Source organism: Cynara cardunculus (genome assembly GCF_001531365.2).
Source record: "Cynara cardunculus var. scolymus isolate 2C chromosome LG 5, CcrdV1, whole genome shotgun sequence".
Classification (NCBI taxonomy): domain Eukaryota; kingdom Viridiplantae; phylum Streptophyta; class Magnoliopsida; order Asterales; family Asteraceae; genus Cynara; species Cynara cardunculus.
Genome location: NC_037532.1, coordinates 33011575 through 33024059, shown reverse-complemented (window position 1 = coordinate 33024059; position 12485 = coordinate 33011575). Strand labels below are relative to the sequence as shown.

The 12485-nt window shown below is 33.0% G+C and overlaps 1 protein-coding gene across 1 annotated transcript; it reads right to left on the bottom strand.

The window, feature by feature from the left end:
• Positions 1-4514: 4514 nt before the first annotated feature.
• LOC112513558 lies at positions 4515-7824 on the bottom strand. Its single transcript, XM_025119857.1, has 5 exons — positions 7648-7824; positions 7495-7505; positions 7108-7357; positions 6888-7030; positions 4515-4693 (listed from the first exon to the last, which is right to left on the bottom strand). The coding sequence occupies exons 3-5, from the start codon at positions 7355-7357 to the stop codon at positions 4598-4600; spliced, it is 489 nt and encodes a 162-aa protein (XP_024975625.1). The 5' UTR covers positions 7495-7505; positions 7648-7824; the 3' UTR covers positions 4515-4597.
• Between the last annotated feature and the right edge of the window lie 4661 nt (positions 7825-12485).

Sequence of the window (12485 nt, the reverse complement as noted above, 5' to 3'; positions counted from 1 at the left end):
GTTTTCTTCTTCTCTAATTGAAATCAGTGTATTCTCAACTTAATACTTGAAACTCTAAAGTCCGATCCTTGTGGATACTCTCTCTCTCTCTCTCTCTCAGTATTTTTCCACTTTATTACTTGAAAGCGAACTCAACAGTGGTGTATACTTGAAGTCACAGTGATTTCTAGAAAGAAAAGAAAAATCCCTTTGTTTTCTAGGGTCGTTTAGAGTAATTATTATTTTTATTACATTTAGAGTGAATTACATCGAAGGTTTTTATGGTTTGCTTAAAATTTAGATATGATCCCTTAAACAAACTACTAATACAAGTGGTTACTTAGGGGCCGTTTACCTAAATGCTTACTCGGTAAGCGCTTACCTTTAGGAGTCAACACTGTAATTTATTTTATCGGGTAAGATTGTAGTACATTAAAATGGTATAGTATGCAACAATTTACCCGGTAAGTGCTTACCCGGGTAAGAATCATCATCCTCACTTACCGAGTAGGACTCTTCATCTTTATTATTGCTCTTACCGGGTAAGATTTTTGACCTTTGTCATGTTCATCCGGTAAGGAAAATTACCCAGTAAGCACTTATAGGGTAAACGTTTAGTAAACGACACCTTAATTTTCATTTTCATAACGCTTAAGATCCCTCGAGTTAATGCCGTTAAATAAGGTCTGTTAAGTTGAGGCATGCATCTTTTAAATGAGTGCAATTTAGTTCTTTTACCTCTTTTTTCTTTTAAAATATAACTTAATACTCAATATTATATATAATAAAATTAGTTAATAACCACAAGGGTGGTGCCTGATTGGTTTGAGTTTGGGCTCCAAAGGTCAAACGTACCAGGAGGTCTCATGTTCAAATCTTAGGAGGAATAAAAATCCCCTTGTGGCCACGGAGGTTCAAATGCGGTGACTCCGGGCTACCCGCAAAGCATGTGGTTGTCTTGGGATTAGTCGACTTGCATAGCGGGTTGGATATCCAGGTTAATCAAAAAAGAAGAAGTTAATATTAGATCTCTCTATCTCTCTTCTCAAACACGGTCGATGCAGGTGAAAACCCTCCCCTCCCTTTCGTTTACCATGATGAAAACACATCGAATAAAAAAGAAGCTCCCTCGTGATCCGCCTGCACCCATAGACGGACCTACTTAGGTGCCATGGGTGGCACGTGCCACCGTATTGTTTCTCCGCCGAAGGGTAAAAAATTTAGGCTTCATAAACGGTGCAACCATATTAATTTGTTGTGTGCCACCGTATGTATTTTGAAACTACAATGAAAACAAATTTTATTTGGTAAAATTGGTTTGTAAGGCTTTTATTCCACCCCACACCCAAGTCCGAATCATGTTAGAGTCATTTTCTTAGTCAAACGATGCCACCGTTTGAAAAAAATTATGTATATTTGTTTCTTATAGTCAAACAGTGTCATCGTTTGAAAAAAAATTCCTATATCTTTTTTCTTATGGTCAAATGGTGTCACCGTTTAAAAAAAATTCTGGGTCCGTCTCTGCCTGCACCTACCTTTGCATACGGCTAGCCGATGTCACCTCCGCCTCCTTCTCCGCAGTGTCGGGGCTAGTCCATGGCAACGATGGCGGTGGCCATGGCCATCAAGGGCAAGAGGTCACAAAAAAATTGGGTAGCAAAAAGTCCTTATTTTTGGACAACAAACCCTAAACTCGAGAAGACAAGACACAATAATGTAGACATAAATTTAAAGTAGTCAGGAATCTACATTAATATTTTTTAACATTCTTTTAATAATATTAATTATTTACTTGATAATTGTGATTTATTTGTGTTATGGAAATGTCTTAAGCCGAAATTTTGAGAAAAAAAAACACATTATTATTTTTGGTAGATAATATGTTTATGTATAACTCGTTGTCAATTTTTTTTTAATTAACTTGGATATCCAACCCGTTATGCGAGCCGATTAATCCCAGTGCAACCACTTGCTTAGCAGATAGCCCAGAGTCACCGCATTTGAACTTCCGTGGCCAAAAGGGGATTTTTTTTCTCCTTGGATTTGAACCTGAAACCTCCTAGACTTTTGACTTTTGGAGTCAAGCTCAAACCAATCAGGCACCACTCTTGTGGTTTATGATCAAAGCCAAATGACAATGACTCGATCAATACGTATTTTTTGTGAATTAAAATTGCAAATGTTAACTATGATAACTGATTGATATTTTTGCTTCAAAAAACATAACCAAACATCGTTTTAGGTTATATACTTTGTGTTTTGTTATTTGAGGTTTTGGTTTATGTTCCACCGGTTGTATCATTTTTGTTATATCTAATAAAAATCAGCGTCGGAAATAGCCGTCTAGCTTGTGTAGTTTCCAAATCCGTTCAAATAATTTATATTTTTATATATCAAGGGCATTTTTTGGCTTTCAACTATGGGCATCCGAAACCTGACGACGGACCCTACTTCTTCAACGGTGCATACACACCTTCTTCTTCGTTGCTACACACCTACCACCGTCACATATATGGGTTTGGTACGTCTGGACCACCACCATCAATTTGATTTAGATTTTAATTTTTTAAGTGATTTAGGGTTGTACGTTTAGATTTAAGGGATTCCGGTTCAAGGTTTGTTCTTGATTTTATTGATGAAAAAGATAAGGATTCATAATGAATCACTTTGAAGAACTTAAAGACAAATGAAGAAGATGAACATTTATCAAATTAAATCTTGACCAAATTGACCCTCACATGAGGGCCATATAGGGTAATTAACGGGCTTTAAGTTAATGGTGTTAACTTGAGGAACCATCACTGTTGGTAGGGGTGCTCAAAAACCCGATGAACCCGACCAACCCAACCCGAATTTAAAAAAAACCAAACCCGAGGCATAATCGATAAAAAAAAATTAGCCAACCCGACCTTATTGGGTTGGAATCGGGTCAGGCCCAAAAAACCCGACCAACCCGACAACCTGATGAACCCGACCTTAACTTTAGCTTTGAATTGTAGATGACAATCATGACATGACCAACCTCAACGTCAAGAAAGCGAAAGCATCGGGGTTAGAAACGTCTAAAACTATTGTTGTTGATTGATGTATTATCATTTGGTTTAAACATTTTTATTGTAATATCTAAATATTTGATGAACTTGCATATTATCTTGAATGGTCGGTCATATTTCAAAGGAAAGTTTCCTTTATTTTTATGTGATTTTACATTGTTTAAACACAACCCGATCAACCCGAACGGGTTGGATTGGGTTGGGTTGAACTTTTGTTTGAGTTGGGTTGGGTTGAAAATTTTCAAACCGTCAACATTGGGTTGGGTTGTTAAAACGGCTCCAAACCGATCAACCCGGGCCGTGAACACCCCTAAGTGTTGGTGTTAATATGTTATGAAAATGAAAAGTTAGAATGTGCGATGTAGATAGTACATTTAAGGAACAATATTCAAAATTTGAGCAAACTACGCGTTCATTTCATCATTATTCACTTTTACATTTATATGAAAAGGAAGTTCAAGAACAAATATAATTTTCATTTGTTATGAAGCGAACACGTAAAGTAAATGAAACATAGATCTTGTTTTTATGTGGCAAATGATGAAACAAACATCATTATGTTTTTTAATGTATTGGTGTCTATAATCAATATTTTAAATTCTAATATTTTTTTTATAAATATTATCTCAACATTAATTGTACCAATAAAAACTATTATTCAACTTTTGAGATAACTTAATTAGTAAAATTTTAATAGGTTCAAATCTAAGAAGGGACAAAAATCCTCTTATGACTACAGAGGTTTAAATACGGTGACTCCGGACTACCTATAAAGCATGTGGTTCATTTGGGATTAGTCGGCTCGTATAGCGGGTTGGATATCCAGGTTAATAAAAAAACAATTATATCTTGAAAAGAGTTCTTATACGAAAAAAATGTAGGTTTTTTTAAAAATTACTATTGAAAAGAGTTCTTATAAAAACCTTACATTTTTTGAGTTCGTATACAAAAATCTTGATTTTTATTTTGAACTTGGTGTGATGTGACATTTTGTTAGTTTTTTTCATGTATTTTCTTGACTTTTACATGGTATATAATTACTAATATGTATATATTTATTTAACTTATGTTATACACAAGACCACAAAAAAGGTTCTTGTAAAAACTTCCATTTTAGAGTTATATGTACATCTTTTTATTTTAGTAAGTTGAAAATGATGTGGCAAGAAAAAGGCACAAAAACTTAGTTCCTATAAGAACCTCCGCTGAAGATGCTCTTCGATTTGTTTCCCAACAGTGACCAGTTTGAGTCCTTTAATAGCCACTTGTCGGTGGATGTTTGTGACTGTAATTTAAGGGTTTGAATCGGTAAGATCTTGGATTCGTTTTCGAGTGATGACTGGTTTGAATCATTTCATACGCACATGTCATTGAAAGTTTGTCTAACCGTTAATTTTGTTATATCAGATAAGACATCCATAGTTATTTAAAAAGTAAATTGTTGTAATAAACAACTTAGGATGATTTTTAAAGAATATGTGGAGAGAGAGAGGGGGGGGGGGATGGGTGTGAAATGGAATTGTGTATTTATTGATTGCAACAGAAAGACAAGAGAGAGAGATGACTCAATTCCCAATTTCAGAAATACTCTTTAAAGCTGGTTTCCATTGTCCTCCACCATGACTTTGATGCTCTTGTCTTTGTCTTCTGCTGCTATGCCTCTGCAACAATATGTCAAAAACTTAGACAATATCTATCACTATCTCTATCACTACCAATTTTTAATTTTTTTTTACATTTTCATTATGTTTTTTGAATTCTTTTGCTATTTCGTGATCTCCAAAATGAAGAATCTGTTGAAGAGCGTCTGTTGTTAAACAGGATTGCAAAAACACGAATTGTTGGTTTGGAAGCTACAATCGACGAGGCACAGGCAAAAACGATAAATATGGAATATGGTTGCAGTTGATTTATTTATTGGTGTTAATGGTCTGTCCCACCAATTTGATTTATGTTTATGAAGTTAAGGTTTTGGGGAGGGTATTAAACCAGATAATTGACACAGGCAGCCATAATTAGCTTAACTTTTTAGATATAGCAAATTACTTTAATCATGGGGATCTAGTTCTACTTATTAGGTTTAAAGACAATTACAGCAAAATTATGCCATGACAGCAAGAACAAGCACATGGTTTTACATCCATAACTACTACACACTAGCATGCCTTAATCAGCAGAAACTAGAAAAAGGGGATTTATAAATCTGGTTATTAATTTATAACTGCTCACCCAAGCACTAGATTTTTTTAATATCGAGAATGCACATTAAAGTAGAAACTAGGAAAACTGTGAAATTGGTGACGACATGCTTACAATTTATCTACATATAAACTAGAAATAACGAAGGTCTTGCTTGCAAACCCCCAAAGTTAGATTGATGAATATTAAAAAAAAATATATATATATATATATATATATATTTATATATATATACATATCATTTTGAAGTTAAATCATGCGTTCAAAATGTAAAAAAAGTGGTCTGATTTTGATGAGTATGAAAAGAAAATTTGTAGAATATAACCATCAAGATCTAGTAATGTTATATGCATCATTTTTATGTCACAATCAAGTTACAATCATGCATTGGAAATGTAAAAAGTAAGTCTTGATATTGATATGTGTGAAAAGAAGATTAATAGAGGTGCATTTAGATTACCCCTTAACAAATAGAAAAAAAATGATTTCTTTTGCATCTCAAACATCTATGTTAAAATGGTGATTTTAGAGATTTTACATTCCGACATCTATGTTGTAATGTATGTTAAAATCAAAGTTTTAATTGGCCTGAAGCGTGGCCTAGCGACGAGATCAAGCCTTAGGGTTTAGGAGCCACACGTTTTTCAAGACGTGTTTATGACGACAAATCTTTATATTATATATAATATTAATCATAGAAACATATATTTTATATCGTCACTTATTATGTCAATTGTATCAAATAATTTAAATTAAGTTATATATTATAAACTAACAAATAAGACATTAAAAAAGTAAGAAAAATCAATTATTGCACTATAAAAACCGTGCATTAGGCCATGACATGCCACAGACATAATGTGACTTGAGACACAAGTCTTAAGCCACAACGGCTGTTGCAACAAGCTTTTTAAAATACTGGTTAAAATAGAGAAACAAATATAAAGATCTAAATTTTGATAAATCCCTAAAACTCAATATCTAATTTTTTTTTTCTCATCAACAAAAAATTTAAATGTTTAAAAGAGAAATGTAATATTTTATTAGACATATTGAATATTTTAATAACATAATTAAAGTGGAATCTCCAAAATAAAAGATATGTTGATGGGTGTAATTTGTTTTTATGGATTAAAATTTGATACTATATTTTAAAAGGAGATGCTCTGAATGTTTCAAATATTTTGACATGTCTTATTTCAATTTCATCAATACACATCAATTTTTTTAAGTATATATAATTTGTTTATATTCTTTATCTGATTATAACATCAAATTTTATACTTGAAACTTAACAGGGAAATATTGGGAAGATAAAAAAATCCGAACATTTACAGCAAAAACATTGTAAAAGTTATTTTCACAGTATTTTAATGTAAAGTTTCAAGTATAAAAAGACGGTCACTCAGATCTCATAAAATCAAGTTGATCTTACATGACTACAAGTTTAACAATAGTCGCTAAAAGTTTTGGAGACGAGATTTTTACCCGATCCAAAAGATCGGTTGGCCCATCGAGTAATCAAAAGGACGTGGACCACACAGATACGAATGTCACGAATCTCAAAATTAAAATATGGCCCCGCATGTAACAAATCGCAATTTCCATCATCAAACTTTGCAATGTGAATGAGTAAATGACGTGAGATTTGGTTACCTTGACGGAACTGGTATTTGGTACAGCTACCGGCACCGGAGCATCGACTACGGCTTTCTTCTTCCCTAGCTCAATCACTCCTCTTTCCATCAATAATTTCCCGAGTTTCATGCACTTCTTCGCAGCAAATTCTTTCAATACATCTAAAAGTAAAGTAAGTTAATCAAGGATCTAAGGCTGTTTGTTAAACAAGAGGTATATAGAGTAGTTGGATGGTCACCTTCATAGGTGATGAGTCGGTAAACTTGGCCAATAAGCAAAGTATCGTCTGGCCGGAGAAGCTTGAGTTGCTTCACAGGCAATCCGTTGTCCGACCTAACTACAGGCGATCTAAGGACTTGTGCGACGTAATGACCGGGATTCGAATTCATGACGTCACGAGCATTAACCGACCAGTGAATCCGTTCGACTTTGTATCCTGGATGCACAATTACAACGGTTGCGGCCTCCGCAGCTTGACAATTCCCCATCTGTAACAATTGTTATCAAACAAATACCAGATCCGATTACTCAGGAGTTTAATTCAAAACCTGCTCGTTGATCAGAAATCTAAATAACCTTTCGTATTCTAGCGAAAGGAACTTCAGCATATAAATTAGGGACGTACCTGCAAAATTGCTGAAAAGATGTCCGTACAAAGGTACAGAGCCAATAAATGGAGTGGATGAGAGACGTAGACTGACGAAATCTTCACGTTGATCGATATGAAGATTCCATTGCTGATGTGATTAACGAAAAAATAAAGAGAGATATTATATACCTGGCTGGCTAGCTAGCTATGGCTATGGCTACGGCAATGGCAATGGCGGTCAACTAGTTGAAATTCGGGAAAGCAAATTCGTACGACTCTATGATCATCTTCATACATGTCTTGTTCATACTCTGCATCTTTTTGTGGGTTGCATCAATGGAGTCTATGGTGGTGGATGGAGCTGTTAATGCTCGACGGGAATGGAGATGGTTTACGGAGGGAGGGTTATTAATGGTGATACCATAAGATAGGAGTATTGAATCGGGTTTGGGCCGGTACGGAATGGACCGGGTCTGGTTCAGCCCACAATGATGTTGCCCAAAATCGAAATGAAGTCTTTTACCTGGCCCATATTCTAAGTCTTCTGAAATCGATTGTTTATCCATTTGACCCGAGATAAATTAATCGGGCCAAGTTGAAAAACCCGTGAATTCACATAATTTATTTTCATTTATTAATATTTTTCAACTAAAAATAAAATCATTTCGAACATTTGTAAAATGTTGGCAATTTATAAAAAATAAAATTTATAATTGAAAAAACGTTTTTACCATTTATGCATGAATAATTGCCACAACATTTTATGATAAGTGTTTATCGATAAAAGTAATCACTCTTACTTGTCTTATTGTGTAACATTTTTTGTCATCAAAATGGATTGTTGGTAAGTATTTTAAACCGGACAAGAGCTTTTTCTCTCGCTTACTGAGTAAGATTTTTGGTGTTTGATATGCCTCTTACCGGTTAAGATTCTCGGTCATTTCCATCCATGTTCAATCGATAAAACAAGTGATTTTAGTAAGCATTTATCTGGTAAGTGTTTAATAAACGTCCTTAAAGTAGGACCAAACAAGTGGGTTAATTACTTTATTCTGCTACTGCTCCTATATGGTCTGATCTTACCGGTCTGTACAATTCAGATATGTTATGTGACTTTCTAATTAGATATCATACAACATAACAACATCTAAATTTTCAAAAATGATAAAAAGTAGGGTTTTCATACTGCCACCAAGTTCAGGTACGAAAGTCGAAATTAACAATATTTAATAAGGGTTGGGTTGAGTGAGAAAGAGAGTTAAGGTGAGAAACATAACAAGTGATCTGCACCCTTAGATGATATTACGATGAGATGCACCGAGATGCATCGGATTAATTCCTGTATCAAGCGCGATTTATGGGTGAGTTTGAGATTAAAGGTGATCAAAGGTCCAGATCTCTTCTTACGCTTCTCACCTCAACTCTCCTCACACGATCATTCACTTATTTAATAAATAATTAGTTTCTCGTTGGTTCCAAAATCAATACTTTCTCAGTAAAAATTTAATTTATTTTAACTCGATAAATATCAAACATCATACATTTTTAATACAAATGTATCAAATTTAATCATAACGTTAGGAGTAATCAACTGTAAACAAGAAATATGTATATATTATCCAAATAATTAACAGAAAATTCAAAATTTTCTGTACAAATCTATGATATGAACATATAAAGAACAATAACAATTAATTGAACCAAAGGGTCTTTGGCCTAGCGGTATCGTAGTCTTTGCCCTCCTATGAGGTCAGGGGTTCAAGTCTCACCAAATGTGAGGAGGGTGTGTAAGTTTATTTGTTGCATTTGCCGTATATACTTCAAAAAAAAAAAACAATTAATCGAATTTACAGATTTTCTTTGTAAAACCAAAATAGATTGAGGATTGTACGATAGCAGTATCCTAAGACAAAAATTTGTCAATGGTATTGACGTTAATACAACAATTGAATTCAAGTTCGAGTCAAACGATGTTTTGGTAATGAAATTGAGCGGAAAAGTGAAAGAAACCCACATAGAAATCGTATGCTTCCCCCTAGAAAATGATAAACATATTTATTTATACGTGTACAATGCTCGAGTTCTTAAATAAACATATTTATTTGTTGTAGCATGAGTCGTACTTGAGATTGATTCATGTGACGCGTACACTACTATATTCATGGTTATAAATTACTTGTTATGGCGTCGAGGCTTGACTTCACCGTCATGTGGCTTCACTCTAATGCTTGACTTTCCTTGTAACGCGTTAAGGCATGCTATAGCACGCTACGACGCATTTTCTTTGTGCGACATGAGTTTGTTTTTACCTTTTAAACATATAACTTAAGGGATGAATGATAATTATGTACCATAAGTAAGACTTAAATAAACATTAAAAGGAAACATAAAAACTAAAACTCTCAATAGGTAAATTCGTACACGAAGGTTCGAACATGAATTATTCTTATTAGCTTGATATATTTAATATAAATGGTTGCGTTTTTCCTTTTTTTACCCCATTTTTACCATTAACAAGAACTTCCTCAAGTCTTGTGTCTGATGTCATGTTAAGCCTGTGGCACATTATGGCTTAGTGCGTGGTTTTCGTAACAAAATATTTGATTCTTCTTACCTTTTTAATATATAATCTAATTTAAACTGTTTAATATCGTTAACTCATTGAGTAAATAATAGAAAACATATGTTTATATGACGTCATTTATGATTTGGAGATTTGTCGTCATAAATCACGCTTTGAAAGCCGTTGCCTCGTTGTGGTTCCTAAAGCTTGAAACTTGGCCTTTCCACCACCCATGTCTCGCACCATTTAGAATTTTAGAGATAACAGATATTTTAAGAAAACGTTTTAAACTTCGTTAGCGTTATTTTATCCAATTTCTTGGATTCGTCAATTACGTAGCATATACAAATATCAATGATAAGAGGTCTATATGAGATTTAAAACCATGTAATGTAATTCAGCAAAAAACACCGAGGTTAATCAAAATACTAAAGACGTGAGTCTTTATAATGAAATGTTTTGAATAATTAAGTGCTTGAATATTTTTTACAAATAAATAAATCATCGAACTTTTAAAAATTGGTTACCTACATCATTGCAACCTAAAAACTCTATTTGTAACCTATTACGAAGGTTTTAACATAAATAAAAATGGTAGTTTGTATTCCATGCCACCCCCGCTGCCCAACGGTAGTTTGTATTTCATGCCACCCATCACTGTCCTCGGACTATATCATCGATCTCCCCCTTTTTGATATGTTTTTTTTTTCTTTTTGTATTTTGATTTCTCCATTTTTTACAATAATTTAATGGAACACGGACAGATGGGTCAAAAAGAAAAGATCAAAAAGAGATTGATGGCATGGGACAACGTCAATGATGGGGTGGTGATTGAGAGGACAACAGTGAGATGGCGAGGGGTTCGAATGACGTTGGGTTTGAAAACAGTAAAACTGCTTTAGTTTTTCACTTAAAAACCTTTCTAGCCGATTACAAATAAGAGTTTTGTAAGTTAAAAGATGATCATTCAAAATAAAAAAAAAATTCAATAATTTTTATTTAATAAAAAATTTAATCACTTAAAATAAAAAATTGGTTTAATAATCATAGGAAACTAAATTATATATTTCTTAAAAGAGAAGTGCTATTACTTCTAGAAACCCTTCAAATAGCATTTAAACATCACATGATATTATTATAAAAGAATCTAAAAAAAGGATTTTATCATTTTCTTTCTTTAAAAGCATTCTCATGTTACACGTGAATCGTGATTTTGCTTGCTAAATAATTTATTTTCCAAAATTGACATTCACAATTATATTATAACTATTTTGGTTTTAAGAGTTGAAAGTAAGGTATTTTTTTTTATTAACCTGGATATCTAATCTGTTATGTGAGCCGACTAATTCTAGGTTGATCACCGTAAAGTCACCATATTTGAACCTTCATGGCCACAATGAGATTTTTTTTTTCTCCATGGATTTGACCCTGAAACTTCCAAACACTTGTGACCTTTGAAACTCAAACTCAAACCAATTAGGCACCACTCATGTGTTTGAAAGTGGGTATCTTTTTACGAAGGTATGCAGGTTTGGTTATAATTTGTATTTTTATTATAAATTGGGAAATCAACGAGAATGCATTTACACGTTTGGGATATTGATCATAAATGTTATAAAAAATATTCATATGAACATAGAATTTGCGATGCTCTTGATGATTTTTTGATTTTTAATAAAAATGTGGTTCTCAACAGCACTCTCCTCTGTCACAGTGTTACAAAATATAATTTTTTATAATACTAAATTTATTATCATTTGATTATTAACAAAAATTTAAATTGTCTTTGCTTATTATTGGTGTTTGAGTATTGATGTTAGCTTTACTTCACGATCGGGGCAAACACAAAGTAGCTCATATATATGGTGGCAGGGTCGCTTACCATTTCGTTCCTCTGTCGTAATGTAAAAAAAATTAGGATCGTGAAAGATGTCATTATATCATTTTGTTATCTGCAATCGTATATATTTTGAAACTAAAATATTAGCATAAGTTTCCTTGGTAGAGTTGATTTGCATGTCTTTTCTTCTATTTGAAGTGCAAGTTTGAATCTTATTTTGTGTCATTTTCTTAGCTTTTAGCTTTAAAAAAAAATACAATTCAAACATAGGATCTCACATACAAAAAGTAAGAAACTAATCAATAGATTAATAATAACTGTGTGAAAAATATTATATCTTTTTTCATATAATCAAATGTTGCTATCGTTTAAAAAAAACTCTTTATTCACAATATGATTTAATAAAATATTTGATTAAATACATAAATTAGTTTTATATGATATTTAAATAAAAATCCATTTGTAAATACTAGAAGCGTACTCGCGCAATGCAGCGAGATAAATCGTGATTTTAATATTTCATTTTATCCTTTATCTCAGTCGATGTTATAATATGACTTTATGTGATTTTGAGAAAACGATGATGTTTTTATTTTTGAATAAAATATATGTTTGAAGATATCA